The 13,433-nt window shown below is 40.3% G+C and overlaps 1 protein-coding gene across 1 annotated transcript; it reads left to right on the top strand.

Annotated features, from left to right (window-relative positions):
* The first annotated feature begins 620 nt into the window (after window positions 1–620).
* On the top strand, window positions 621–11,880 carry nr2c2 (nuclear receptor subfamily 2, group C, member 2). The gene is given in 16 exon segments (XM_083975151.1): window positions 621–741; window positions 3,821–3,905; window positions 4,204–4,299; window positions 4,540–4,740; window positions 4,875–4,980; window positions 5,643–5,822; window positions 6,555–6,712; window positions 6,714–6,715; window positions 6,812–6,902; window positions 7,432–7,577; window positions 7,746–7,923; window positions 8,747–8,868; window positions 8,964–9,103; window positions 9,586–9,723; window positions 10,059–10,164; window positions 10,845–11,880. Coding segments are annotated over 15 exon segments (1,899 nt in total). The 5' UTR covers window positions 621–741; window positions 3,821–3,845; the 3' UTR covers window positions 11,020–11,880.
* The last annotated feature ends 1,553 nt before the right edge of the window (window positions 11,881–13,433 follow it).

Here is a 13,433-nt window from a genome sequence, read left to right as displayed (position 1 = left end):
TTTACCCAAGTAGCCTACTGAAGTTTTGATGTAGCCCTATTGTACTTTAATAACCTATTTCAAGTTTCTTTTAGAGAATAGCCTAGTTTTGCTGCTTTATATTTATCTGACAGGTAAAGTGACTTTTCACATTAAGGTTTCACTTAAGGAAAATATAGGCTAAAGAACATAAAATCCACGTTAATATAGGCCTACTTAGACTATATAGTAGATCATGGGATGAAAACCCTAACCCAACGATTTATTTATTTATTTCTTTCAATTACATTGTTGTTTTTATTATTATTATTATTATCATCATTATTTTAAGTAGCCTAATCCATGTTGAATTTCAGTGAAACAAATGTCAGCACAATGACATCAGCAAACTCGTGTTTGTTTATTTTCCCTACAACAAAAACAAACAAACACATTAATTAGGCTAATTCACATTAATTGCGCTTCATATTTTCCCACCGTGAATAATTTACTCACTGTTGATCATCTCTACAACTTGACAATTAAGTCCCCCAGACATAATGACGTCATGGTGTCTGGCTGGGCTCGCGCTGAGGGGGAGGGGAGGGGGGCGCGAGAGAGGAAGGAGGAAAAAAAAAAAAAAAAAAAAAAAAAAACCTCAACCATCATCAACGCGCTGGCAGTGCGGGGTCACGAACTATGACCTTTAACAGAAGAAAACCAAAACAATTATTTTATAAAAATCACAGAGCGCCCTAAATCCGAGACCGTCGTTTCCCGGAGGTAAGTCCGAGCTCCTGGTTGAAAACCCTAGAAAAGAAAAAGCTCTCGGAGATACTGGAGGATAAAAAAAAAGAGAGCGCTGCTAATCTCCGCGGTAGCTTGTTAGCTGCTGGTAGCCGCTGCGGAGCTCCCGTCCCTTCCTGTCCGTCCCCAGCAGCTCGGGAGGCGGCGGGGGAAGGAAGGAAGGAAGGACGCTGCTGCTGGGCTCAGCGCGTGCACCTACGCGGATGATTTATAGTATTAATAGTTGAAATATTTGACACTTCTGTGTGTCGACTTAACCTGGACCAGTCTCCCCCCTCTCCCTCTCCCTCTCCCGTCCCCCTCCCCGGCATGCCATGATGACACATCCAGGGGGGAATCGAGCCGGGGACAGAGAGACAGTGTCGCTGCTGCAGAGTACAGACGCTGCTCGGTTTACTGGTGTTGAGCTAACTTAGCGTTAGCCACAGCAGCAGCAGCAGCAGCTAACATGGAAAGATGTAGCTACTGCAGATGAACTCGACCCTTTTACCTTTGCCATCCCGGGGACAGACAGACAGGAGTGGGCTGGGGGGAAAAAGCAACTTACGTTATGGATTTATTTAACAAAGCTGCATTTTTATTTTTATTATTATTTTTTTTTTTACATGTGCACTGAGAGTCGTCTGCTGCTTTAGTGTCTGGATATAAAACTGCAACTGCAACTGCAACATATTAAACATTAGGAACCGTCCTCCTCAGTGTTTCTGGCTGTCTGCCAAATTCTCCATTTTGTTCTGTATTGTGGTGATGCGTTCAGGGGAAGGAGGTATTGATGGACACTGTGTTGCAACCAATCAGTGAACATTATGGAGCAGAGCAGAGCCCAGAGCAGGCTGCGCCCTTTGGTCAGAGAGCCCTGTGTCTGGGAGCACTGCAGGCACATTAATCAAGTCTTCACTAAAGAAGGCTAGGTCATTGTACATTAGAAACCAAACCACCCAGATCAATAAAGACAGTCACAAGTTGATGGAAGACATTATTGCTATTATGGCTGAAACCATGAATCGCTCAATCAATTAGTTGACTTTTAATAATCTATTCAGCAAATAGTGATATTGTCAAACTTGTTCTTGTTTCAGACTCAAAATATGAGAACTACTGGGAGCTATTACTATATATTATTTCTATTTTTTTTTTCAATAGCCTACTACTTTACTTTACTACTTTACTGTGAAGTAAAATGTATCAGTGCATTCTCTTTTTCAATTATGTCCTATTTAGATCATGTTTCATTGGCTCTGTTGTGTTTGTTGTGCATCATGTGTTGTGGTCGGCTGTATGACTTTTTTTTTTGACCTGGTGGTAAATCAGTTTCCTTATGCAGAATTAATAAACCTGACCTAACCTAAAGGGGGGAAAAAAATCTGTCACCTGTACTGTATTTTCCTTTTTTCCTTTATCCCCCCCCCCTCAAAATCAACACATGCTGTTATTTGCTCACACGTGGCAACACTTTTTTTTCCATACAGCAGTACAGTATATATACACAGTGCTTCATTATCATTTCTGTCTGCTTTAATCTGATACACTCCCACCAGCTGTGTTCAAAGGCAAAGAAATGCAGTGAGGCTGTGATTCATCCGTCTGTGTTCACTTATACCCCTTTAATGATGTCTGGTTATTTTTTTCTCGCCGCTCTCTTGACTTTTCTCTGCAGAGTTTTTCTGCTTACAATAACAGTCAGTGTTGTTTCCAGGGAACAGAAATCTTCAGCAGCTCATACTAAACAGGTTGACTGTATAATAGAGTGCGAAGTAAAACAACACCATGTTTTGGTTACCTGCTGTTTGCTGAAGAAAAAAAATGAAAGCATCAGTAGTAGAGAACGCAGCTGTGAGGCGTAGTGGATATACTATGGCCCATTCAAAAAGTGTTCAGACACCTTAAACAAACATCAGTGTAGCCTTGTCATGTCAAAACATAATTGTTTTTTTACTTTAACTGGAATATCCCATTATACACTGCCCATCCAAAAGAAAAGTCCCTACTTGGCTGATAGGTAAAAGCCTCCCATTGGATAATTACTGCATGGATGATTATGTTTCAGCTAGTAAAGTAAAAAGTGGTGGTAGAAAAGATGTTAATCTGTTTCAAAATTATTGACGTTACTGCATCAAGCAAATAAAACATCTAAGGAGATTGCTGAGACTACTAAAATTGGGTTAAGAAGAACTGTCCAACGCATTATTAAAAACTGGAAGGACAGTGGGGAACCATCATATTCAAGGAAGAAATGTGGTCCAATGTGACCACAGACCCAGAATCTTTTAAAAATGAATGCAACTCTGCACAGAAATAAATATTATGACATTGCAGAAGCTTATTGAAACGATGGCACAGCAAATGCATGCCGTATGTATGTAATCAAAGCTAAAGGCAGTCCAACAAAATGTTAGAGTGTGTGTGACAGGCAGTCTATTATCCAGACCCTTTGCTATGCTTCATGATATTTAGCTCAGGTGTTTCTCATTTCTCTTGATCATCTTAACACCTTTCTGCACCACCTGTGGTAAATTCAATTGATTGGACACGATTTAGAAAAAGGCACACAATTGTCAATATATAAGGTTCCACAGTGACAAATACACAACATATCAGAGCAAAAACCAAGCAGTGAAGTTAAGGAAACTGCTGGCAAGAGCTCACAGGCCAAAGTGGGACAACCCCTAACCCTCCAACCCCCCCCTGAGGTACAACCATCATGCATCATGTGTAGTCGCCTCCAAATATGATGCTCAGACCTGAGGCCAGACGGTTCAGACAGTTCAGTCTTGATCTCATCAAACTAGAGCATCTTGTTTCTCACAGTCTGGGAGTCCTTTAGGGTTTTTTTTTTTGTAAACTATCACTGAGGGGAGGTTTCCGTGTGGCCACTGCCCAAAAAGCCCAGACAGACAGACAGATCTCTGCACATTAACTTTTAATGTCATAATCCTTGATGTTACTTTAGCATTAATATCATTTTTTTCTAAAAAATGTCCCGGCCTTTTCCTGCTCCTCTGTGACCGTTTGCACCTTTCTGGTTGGTTAATGCTTGTGCCATCTTTCCAAACAGACCTCACTAATGACCTTACATCATCATGACGGCCAACCCGAATCTGCTGTCTCAGCAGAAAGTGGATTCTGAGCACGAGGCAGAGGTGAGTGTGCAGAGAAAGAGATTTGTGATGTACATGTACATGCTGGCCTGCTAAGTTGTTCCATGTAAAGCTAATGAAGGTTTTTTTTTTTTTTTTATTTGAAGGAAACTCTCTTGTTAGTAGATGCTGCATTTGTTTGTTTCTGGATATTTGCATGTAGAGACGGTTCCCTCTTGTATTTAAATAAAAGTGTTTTTAAAATAATACAATATGCAAGGACCCCCCAAGTGAAATCTATTTGTGTTGTAGGGGTGTTTATTTTAATTTGTATGTTGTTCAAATGTTTTTCAAATCATAGGCTTCATCCTCTCCGTCAGAGTCGGTGATGAGTGAGTCTCCTCAGCGCTTTCAGGTCATCTCCACTGAGCCTGCCACAACACCACAGCGAATACAGGTAAACCACAGCTGGCCCTCAGACACGCTGCTTTCTGTCTGTTGTCCTCTTTCGGTGCATTAACAGCAGCAATGAACACGCTGATGATGTTACAACATGTGACTAAACTCTCCAATGTCTTCAGTGTTGCTTTTTCCTCCCTTAAACCCATTGGTTTGTGTTCATTTCCACCACCACCACTACCACCCATCTCTCTCTGTGTCTTCCTTTCCCATCTCCACCCCTCCCCTCCTCCCCCAGATTGTAACTGACCAGCAGACAGGTCAGAAGATCCAGATAGTAACAGCGATGAATCCGTCCAATGCTCCCAAGCAGCAGTTCATTCTCACTACGGCTGACAGCTCAGGGGCGGGCAAGGTTATCCTGGCCTCACCAGACAGCCACAACACTAAGCAGCTCATCTTCACTGCTGCAGACAGCCTGATGCCAGGGAGGATACAGGTACAGTTTTACCAGGAATATCACCCCCTGCAGAATAAAGTGGTGATGCCATTGACAAAATATTGGTCTTGTTACTATTTCCAGACATTGTAGACACTAACTATGACACATACCTGCTTGACTTTGCTTTTCAGATTGTCACAGATCCAGTGTCAATGGAGCGGTTGCTAGGTCAGTCGGGGGACTTGAGCCGATCACAGCCAGTGGAGTACTGTCTGGTGTGTGGGGACAAGGCTTCAGGTAATAAAGCTTATTTTTTACTTATTTATTTATTTATTTATTTATTTGAAAGGGACAATACACATTAATGCACATCAGTATGTGAATACAAAAGTAAATGTGTCGGAGTTAGCAAGCCTGCTAATTTACATCCGCAGACAGACAGAGAAATAAGAGGTAGAATTAAAAAGAAAAGAAAAAATACACAAAGAGTTAAACAGTAATTCACATCAAATACACATTCATACGTAGACATGAAGTGCAGTAATGTCAGCGTGAATTCTATAAAGTGCCGCGTATAAAGTGCCAGTTTTTAAAGTGCAAGTGCAAGTTTAAATAGATAAAGTGCATGTATAAATGGATGGATCCAAATGCGATGGCCCTCTCCCGACTTAGCAGCGGGTATATAAGTCCCATTCTCACATACATATATATATATATACAAAGACAATGTCCACAGTGCAATATAGAAAAATAAGGCAAGTGCAATGCATGCATACATACGTATATGTAGATATGCACTGCACAATAACAACAATAACTGTGTTACACATGTGGTATTTAGTTTGTGTTTTCACTGATCCATCCTGACATAAAATGACTGTATGTTTAGCTTCACATTGTCAGCAGTCTCCTCACTCACATCCACCGACTGAGACTGACTGAGTCTTCTCTGTGTTCAGGGCGTCACTATGGAGCAGTCAGCTGTGAGGGATGTAAAGGCTTCTTCAAGCGAAGCGTGAGGAAGAACCTGACCTACAGCTGCCGCAGCAAACAGGACTGTGTCATCAACAAACACCATCGCAATCGCTGCCAGTTCTGCCGGTTGAGAAAATGCCTTAATATGGGGATGAAGACTGAATGTGAGTTTGCTTCCCAATCCAGGGCACTACACATGAAGACAAGATACAGTTGCAAAGAAGTTTGGTGTTATCAGGGGGTCTGCTCGTCATGTATGCAATGCACACATACTGTACAACATACTAATGAGACCAGTCTGACAGGAAGTCATAAAGGAAGCGCACCATCAGATCTGTACCAACAATATTTTATTTTATTGGTTAATACATCTATCCATTTTCTATCACAGAAAGGCTACATTGATTATACTACTACTACTGAACTTTGTTATATTTATTAAGCTATCATAGACTTTATTCTCCTATTTGGATTTCTCTCATTTACTGACAAGTTACTGAAAATGGCACAAAATAATAATATTCCTCCATAAAAGTCATCTGCAGTGTTTAAAAACCCTTAATTCTGCATTTACGGGGTAAAAGAGAAGGGAGGCCTGCTTTTCACCAAGCAATCGAGATTCAAGCACTTGCATTTTTTGACAAATTTAAAGAACTCTAACCATTCAGACCAAAATTACATTGTGTCCTTCAGCAGCAAAACTCTGCGTTTCTATTATTGTTTCCTATTTCCCTTTGGGATTAATAAAGTATTATATTTGCAGATGCTAATGTGGGTTTAGGGGCGATTAAAAAGCAACATTCCTCTGGGATCACTTTTGGTGTTATAATAACCATTAATTTCTAACTATTGGGAAAATAGTAATTTGAGTCTGTCTGTTTACTGTTGGTCCTCAGCTGTGCAGAGTGAGAGAAAACCTATTGACCTAATGCCCAGAGAGAAGCACACCAACTGTGCTGCCTCCACCCAAAAGATCTACATTCGCAAGGACCTGAACAGTCCTCTCATCGCCACGCCGACGTTTATCTCTGACACAGAGACAGATGGCTCCAGGTCAGTGGGAATCGGGACTAGACACACCTCACCTCATCGTGGCTCTGTGCACTTTCCACTTCTCAGCTGTGTTTTTGATGGTGTGCTCTGTCGTGTGCAGATCCAGCCTGCTGGACCAGGGGATGCTGGTTAACATTCAGCAGCCCGTTATCCAGAGTGATGGGACTTTGCTGCTGGCCACAAACCCAAAGGTACAGATGTGTGTGCAGATTCAGTAAATATAACATCTGTCTGCCCCGCTTCCTGTCTATTTTATAAATAGCATCAGTGTTTTGTTTTTTTTGATTAAATGCTTTTTGCCAGGTTTGTTTTTTTTTTTTCTTTCAAAATTCTTTTTATTGAGTTTTCCTTGGATGCATTTTAACAGCAAATGTCAGGGCTTCAGGATTCACTTCAACACTTCAAAAAATAAGTAAATAAGATAAATAAATTTGTAAATATCAAAGTAAAAACAATGCCAAGATCATACAGAATCAAATCATACAAAAACAATGCAAGTTAAATAAAATAACCATATGAAAGAAATAGAAAAGCCAGGTTTGTTTTTTAATTGATTTGCAGCAGATTCAGTCTGTATTTTGCCTCTCAGTGCATTTTAAAGAAGCATTTTCCATCATTTTCATAACATGCCACTGATTTGGCATGTATGGAGTGGATAGCTTGGTAGGTGATCTTGGTCTTTTTTGGTGTAATAATCTGCACTGTATGTTTTGTCTTCAGATGGAGTCTGGGCAGGGGGACCTGGGGACACTAGCCAACGTGGTAACATCACTGGCCAACCTGAGTGACTCATTAAGAGAAAATCTAAACAATGGTGACACCTCAGACAACCAACATGAGGACGAGTCTGCCAGCGAGATAACACGGTCAGTCAGCAGTGCACAGGGAGGAGGAGAGTGTTGTTGTGAGACATTATCATTTGATGCAAAAGGGGTTCGCTCTTTTTTCACTACTCAAGAATGCATTTATAATGTCTGTGTGTGCGTTTATAACATGTTTATGTTGTGTGTGTGTGTATGTTTGTTGTGTCACAGTGCCTTTGACACTCTGGCCAAAGTCTTCAACCCCCCTGAAGACACAGGCGGACAGGGTCTTGCGGATAAGTTGCAGTGTGTCGGTGGTACAACGATCCAGCTGATTGGTCGAGACCAGGAAACCCCCATCATTGAGGTGGAGGGGCCGCTGCTCACCGACAGCCATGTTGGCTTCAAGGTGGGTAGAGTCATGTCGGTTAGGTAAAAGCCACAGTAACAGACACTTTGTTGTTGTCTGTTCACACAAAGTAGAACTTATTTATCAATTAGGATTAGATGGTAGAAAAATAGACAAATGTGAGTGCTGCCCTGGGTCAGAGTAAGAACAACCAGCCACTCAGATGCTCTTCAAGGACAAAGGACGGATAGGATCATAGATAAAAATAAAAAAAAACAGCATAACGACTGTCCTAGTGCAGATCGAGTTTCAAAGTAAAAGGTAGTCCAAACTGAAAGGTCCGACGGACTTTGGGGTAATATAAAAATCCTTTACTTCTGAGCCAACTGATTACATAGGTGTTTTAAATCATGTAGAGCCCATACTAAGAATCAGGAGCAAAAAAATAAGGGTTAGGGTGTGATCAGAAACATCACATTTAAAAGATAAACACAGCAGACAACATTATCAAGAAATATCATTCATATCATTCAAATTATTTCACAAAAAAGGAGAAAAATCCATCTCTCTCAAGACCAGGATATGATGTGGATTTCAATGTGTAGATCCAGAAAGTCTCGCGCTTTAGGAGGTGCTTCAGTCTGTCACATCTGTAGTGTTGGGCCATGGGATAGGATTGGATTGTTTTGCCTTTTTTATTTGATGATAGTAGCAGGGATACAGACCGTAAGTGTGGGATGAGAGGGCTGTGGCATGACATGCTCTTTGATCACTTTTCGGTCTTTGTTTTCTTGGGTATTCATCTGTCGGTAGTCATTTGGCAAATACATGTTTTTACCCGCCTTAAATCATTTTCCTGTGTCCCCCTCTGTCTTGTCTGTAGCTGACGATGCCCAACCCCATGCCAGAGTACCTGAATGTGCACTACATCTGTGAGTCGGCTTCCAGGCTTCTCTTTCTCTCCATGCACTGGGCACGCTCCATCCCTGCCTTCTCAGCTCTCGGGTGAGAACGTATTTATTATTCATGTTCTGTAATCCCCATATCCACAAGCTCACACTCATCTTTCCTCCCTCTATTCCCTCCTCTGCCCTTTTCAGTCAGGAGGCAAACACCAGTCTGGTGCGGGCCTGTTGGAACGAGCTCTTCACTCTGGGTCTTGCTCAGTGCGCTCATGTGATGAACCTGTCGACCATCCTCACTGCCATCATCAATCACCTTCAGAGCACCATCCAGGATGGTATGGACCACAGACCCCGTCATCCCTTCACAGTAGGACTCACACATTTATAAACAGGAGAGAAGAAATGTTTTGTTTAGAGTTGTTGCATAACAACTCAACCTGAAGAGTAGTGAACATTGTCGCCATTGTTGATAAGATGATGAAAAAATATGAGATAGGAAATTTTTACCACCATGTTGTTATATTTCCAGGATTACACTTCTAAATAGACATTTTGGCTTCAATACCACAGGGTGAATTCTGATTGTAAACTGGAAAAATTATGAAATTTATACAGTACATCTCCCAACAACTGACTTGATGGTTTAATTGAAGAAACCATACTGTATCTCAGCAACATGGCAAAATGCGTCTTGAACAAAGAGTGAGGCAGAGTTGCAACTTTTGATGGTGATGACAAGTTTCTCTTGATTCTTTAAATAACTCTTAATTTAATAATAAATAGCAAATTACAAATTCTGCATTTTCTTCCATCTCAGACAAACTTTCAGGGGAGAGGGTGAAGCAGGTGATGGAGCACATCTGGAAGTTCCAGGAGTTCTGCAACAGCATGACGAGGCTAGAGACCGACAGCTACGAATATGCCTACCTGAAGGCCATCGTGTTGTTCAGCCCCGGTGAGTCTGTGAAGAGGACTGTCCCATTTTCTTCATCAAGTTGATATCTGATCACTGATAAGACTAAGAGGCATAACAGTGAGAACTCACTGCCGCACGCCTGCTCATCCACACCCGCTCCAGAGACCACATCACCCCCGTAACCCTGTGTGTGTGTGTTTTATACTGTTTATTACTGTTTTTTAATTTATTTCATTCTGACTTTGCTCTATTTTATGATTTTGTTTAAATGTAAAGTGTCTTTGAGCATTTGTGAAAGCGCTTACAAATAAAAATGTATAAATAACCTGTATTTGTGTTTTTGTTTAATGACAGTTGTGTGTTTGACTCATCAGATCACCCCGGGGTGGACAGCAGCGGGCAGATCGAGAAGTTCCAGGAGAAGGCTCTGATGGAGCTGCAGGACTACGTGCAGAAAACCTATCCAGATGATACATACAGGTACATTCATGCTACTAATCCAACCAGTCAGCACAACATCCTGACCCCATTGTAAAGCAGTATCACTGATTTACAATGGTTAGGTGTTTATTTTACTGTCATATGCTACTGACATGCATTTATTTAATCCAATAATAGAGTACAGTTATAGTTAATTTAAGTCATATTAATTTGAAAACACACATTTCTCATATTACTGGATGGACGAACATGTTATAAACAGATGTAGAAAATAATTTTCATGGTGCTTATCGCCACTACCTACCAGACATGAATAGCATTTATCACATCAGTGATAGTTATCTGGACCGGAGCAGTGACATACAACATTTAGCTGCAGCATATGCCACTAAATCCACAGTGGTATCTCCTAGTATTACACTAGTGGCATGCTGTGTTCAGGTGCCATCTGTCACGACACAGCTAGTCCTGTTAAAACAATCTGTTTTAATATAATGTTTGGGGGATTGAACCACCACTAAGTCTTGTGGCTGCACCAGCCACCGTCAGCCTCTACACGGTGGTGCTTTGAGTTTGTTGAGGTAAAATGCATGCAGATGTGGATTTTACTTGTCTCAATGAAAAGTGGCAAATTGACACAAATTTGACTCTTCTTTGAGAATAAACAAGCAGCAAACACAGATTGTCAATGCAACTGTAAGTGTTTTGTGTTTCCTCAGGCTGACCCGTATCCTGACTCGTCTCCCTGCCCTGCGCCTCATGAACTCAAGCATCACGGAGGAGCTCTTCTTCACCGGCCTAATAGGTAACGTCTCTATCGACAGCATCATTCCCTACATCCTCAAGATGGAGACGGCTGAGTATAACAGCCAGGACTCTGATCCCGCAGAATGACATCGCATCAATACAGGACCTAGAACTGTTGATTTGAAGATGGTACTGTCTTTATCTCTCGAGGGGTTTGATGTTGAATCCCAGTCCAGAATCTCGCAGCAGCCCCCCCGATTTTAAAACCGATGCATGGTGCAAAGTCATGCAGGAATCCTTGGTAGATAACGATTATCTGGCATCGGAGAGCAGCCAGCGTGACACTTGGAACGAAGGCCCTCTGGAGCTGGCGCAGTCAGTGTGGTAATTTTGAGTTTCTGGCCTGAGCTCAGTCACTCTGAACTAAATGAAAGAGGGATTTTCTGCAGCTGCAACTATGCTTGTCTCCTTTAATGTCTTTATAGCACTTCAGGCTCATTATCGAACTTTAACCTTTGGTCCTAAGCCTTTCAGATGATTGCAGTTTTTTTTTTGTTATTTTTTCCAAACCTTACCACGTTGATCACATACACAACCTGCAGATATCAGATTAGATACTGTATAGTAATAAACACAGTCCAGAGTCTAAAAATCACAAATAGAAAATTTACATGTGGAATTGGAATCTCATGTATTTAATCTTAAACCTAAAGTAAATCTGAGTATTTACTTGTACTGTTAAGTATTTATTTATGTTGGCCTCTGTGAACATTGGCCCAGTATAATCCTATATGGTTAATGGCTATGCTGTTGAATTTGAGAATTCAGGCTTTAATAATGACAAAATATTACGTAATTGTAATTTTATTTGTTTGTTTTTTTCAATTTTGTAAGTGACACAATCAACATGAATGAACTGTTCCGTACCCTTATTAATTTTAGTTAATAGCTGGAACAAGCCCTTCAGTCAGGTACAAGAGCTAACTCAAACCTCAATCCTTTATGTAATTATATGCACTTGCTGTCACAACATTTGAGTTGCCACACAGTACATATATAGCTCTTCACAATGTCTGATTTAATTCTGTTTTTCAGGTTTGATCCACATTCAATTCAATTCATAAAATCATGTGAGCCACATTAGGCAGTTAAGTTGATCGCATGTCATTTGTAATATTGAATGACATCTTGGGGAGAGTTTAGGTCTTTTATGTTTAGGTACACGAGTATCTCTGGTTTATTTTGAATATGTTACTGCAGCATCATAAGCCGTGCAATCACCTCACCTCATCACTTTTCTCTTCATGACAATCAATCATATGTTATTTAGTTCTGTTGCATCTGTGTCACGACTGTTCGTCTCAATCTGCATTTTGTGTATTTAATGCGGCAGTTATTTCTTTTAAAGAATTAGATTATCTCAAAGATTATTGGTTCAAAAATGTTACTATGTGTAGCTATGCTGCTGTTTTTGTACTTGTGTTTGCATTTGTATTCTGCTAAGTGCACATCAATCAGCTTTGGTGGCGTTCCACTACATTCATGCTGACTAAAAGTTTGTGTTTTGTATGTTTTCTAAAAACTTTGATTTGTTGTGAACAAATTTGCTTGTTGCATACTAAGTGTACTTAAAGTACTTTTGGGCAGGTTTCCCTGGAAAAAGAAAAAAAAAGAACAAGAGCTCTTCTGGAAAGTCAGTCTCTAGTGCATCAGTGTCTTGAAGACCATACAGAGTTATGCATCGGCCTACACACTTGTATAATGGTTCAGAATAATTATCTACAGCAACATGAATGATAATGAAGATGTAAAGAATGGTTATGGTTCAATAATATGTCTTTGTGAATTTAATGTCAGATGTAAGAATTGGGTTTAAAACCCTTACAGACGGTTTGTTCGTTAAGGCACTGGTGTGAAATGACCTTTGTACATGTAATTTCATTAAAATGAGTGCATGTGGTTTTTAAGCAGGGTTTTATAATCTTGTCGCTGTCAGCCCTAAAAAGGAGCATTGTTATAATTTTTTATAGTGCATTGCCATGCATGAAGAACTTGCTTAAGTGCATTTTATTAAATGCTGTATGAAAAATGTTGATTTAAATGTTGTGGCTTTAAAACATCTATTATGAGCAGCTCCCACATTAGAGGATGTTAGAGCTTTTTTTTTCAGCTGTGAGGATTGAGTGTCCCATGGGTAAAATTTTATACTATGTACATACTCTCTGCTCATTTAAAATGTATTTCTTCAGACCTTTGGATTGAGCAATTTAAACGTTCATGTTTTGCTCAAGTTTGTCACAACCCTACATTTCTACCTCACTCCAATGAAGATATAAAAACAAATGTATTAATAACTGAGCTCCTTTATCAGCATTCCAGTCTTTGGGGCCGGCTTCTCTGAAGCCACACATTATAAAAGAAATAAACAATTATTCATGAAATATGACAAGACTGAGTCTGGTCTGTTCACAGGGTAAGAATGTTTCATTTACTTTTTTTTTTAACAGCTATCGAATGAATTTTATTTTTGGTTTATAGATACAAACTCCATAATAAGGATT

Source organism: Trachurus trachurus (assembly GCF_905171665.1).
Source record: "Trachurus trachurus genome assembly, chromosome: 7".
Taxonomy (NCBI): Eukaryota; Metazoa; Chordata; class Actinopteri; order Carangiformes; family Carangidae; genus Trachurus; species Trachurus trachurus.
Note: the sequence above shows the minus strand (reverse complement) of the source record. Positions and strands in the feature narration are given on the sequence as shown.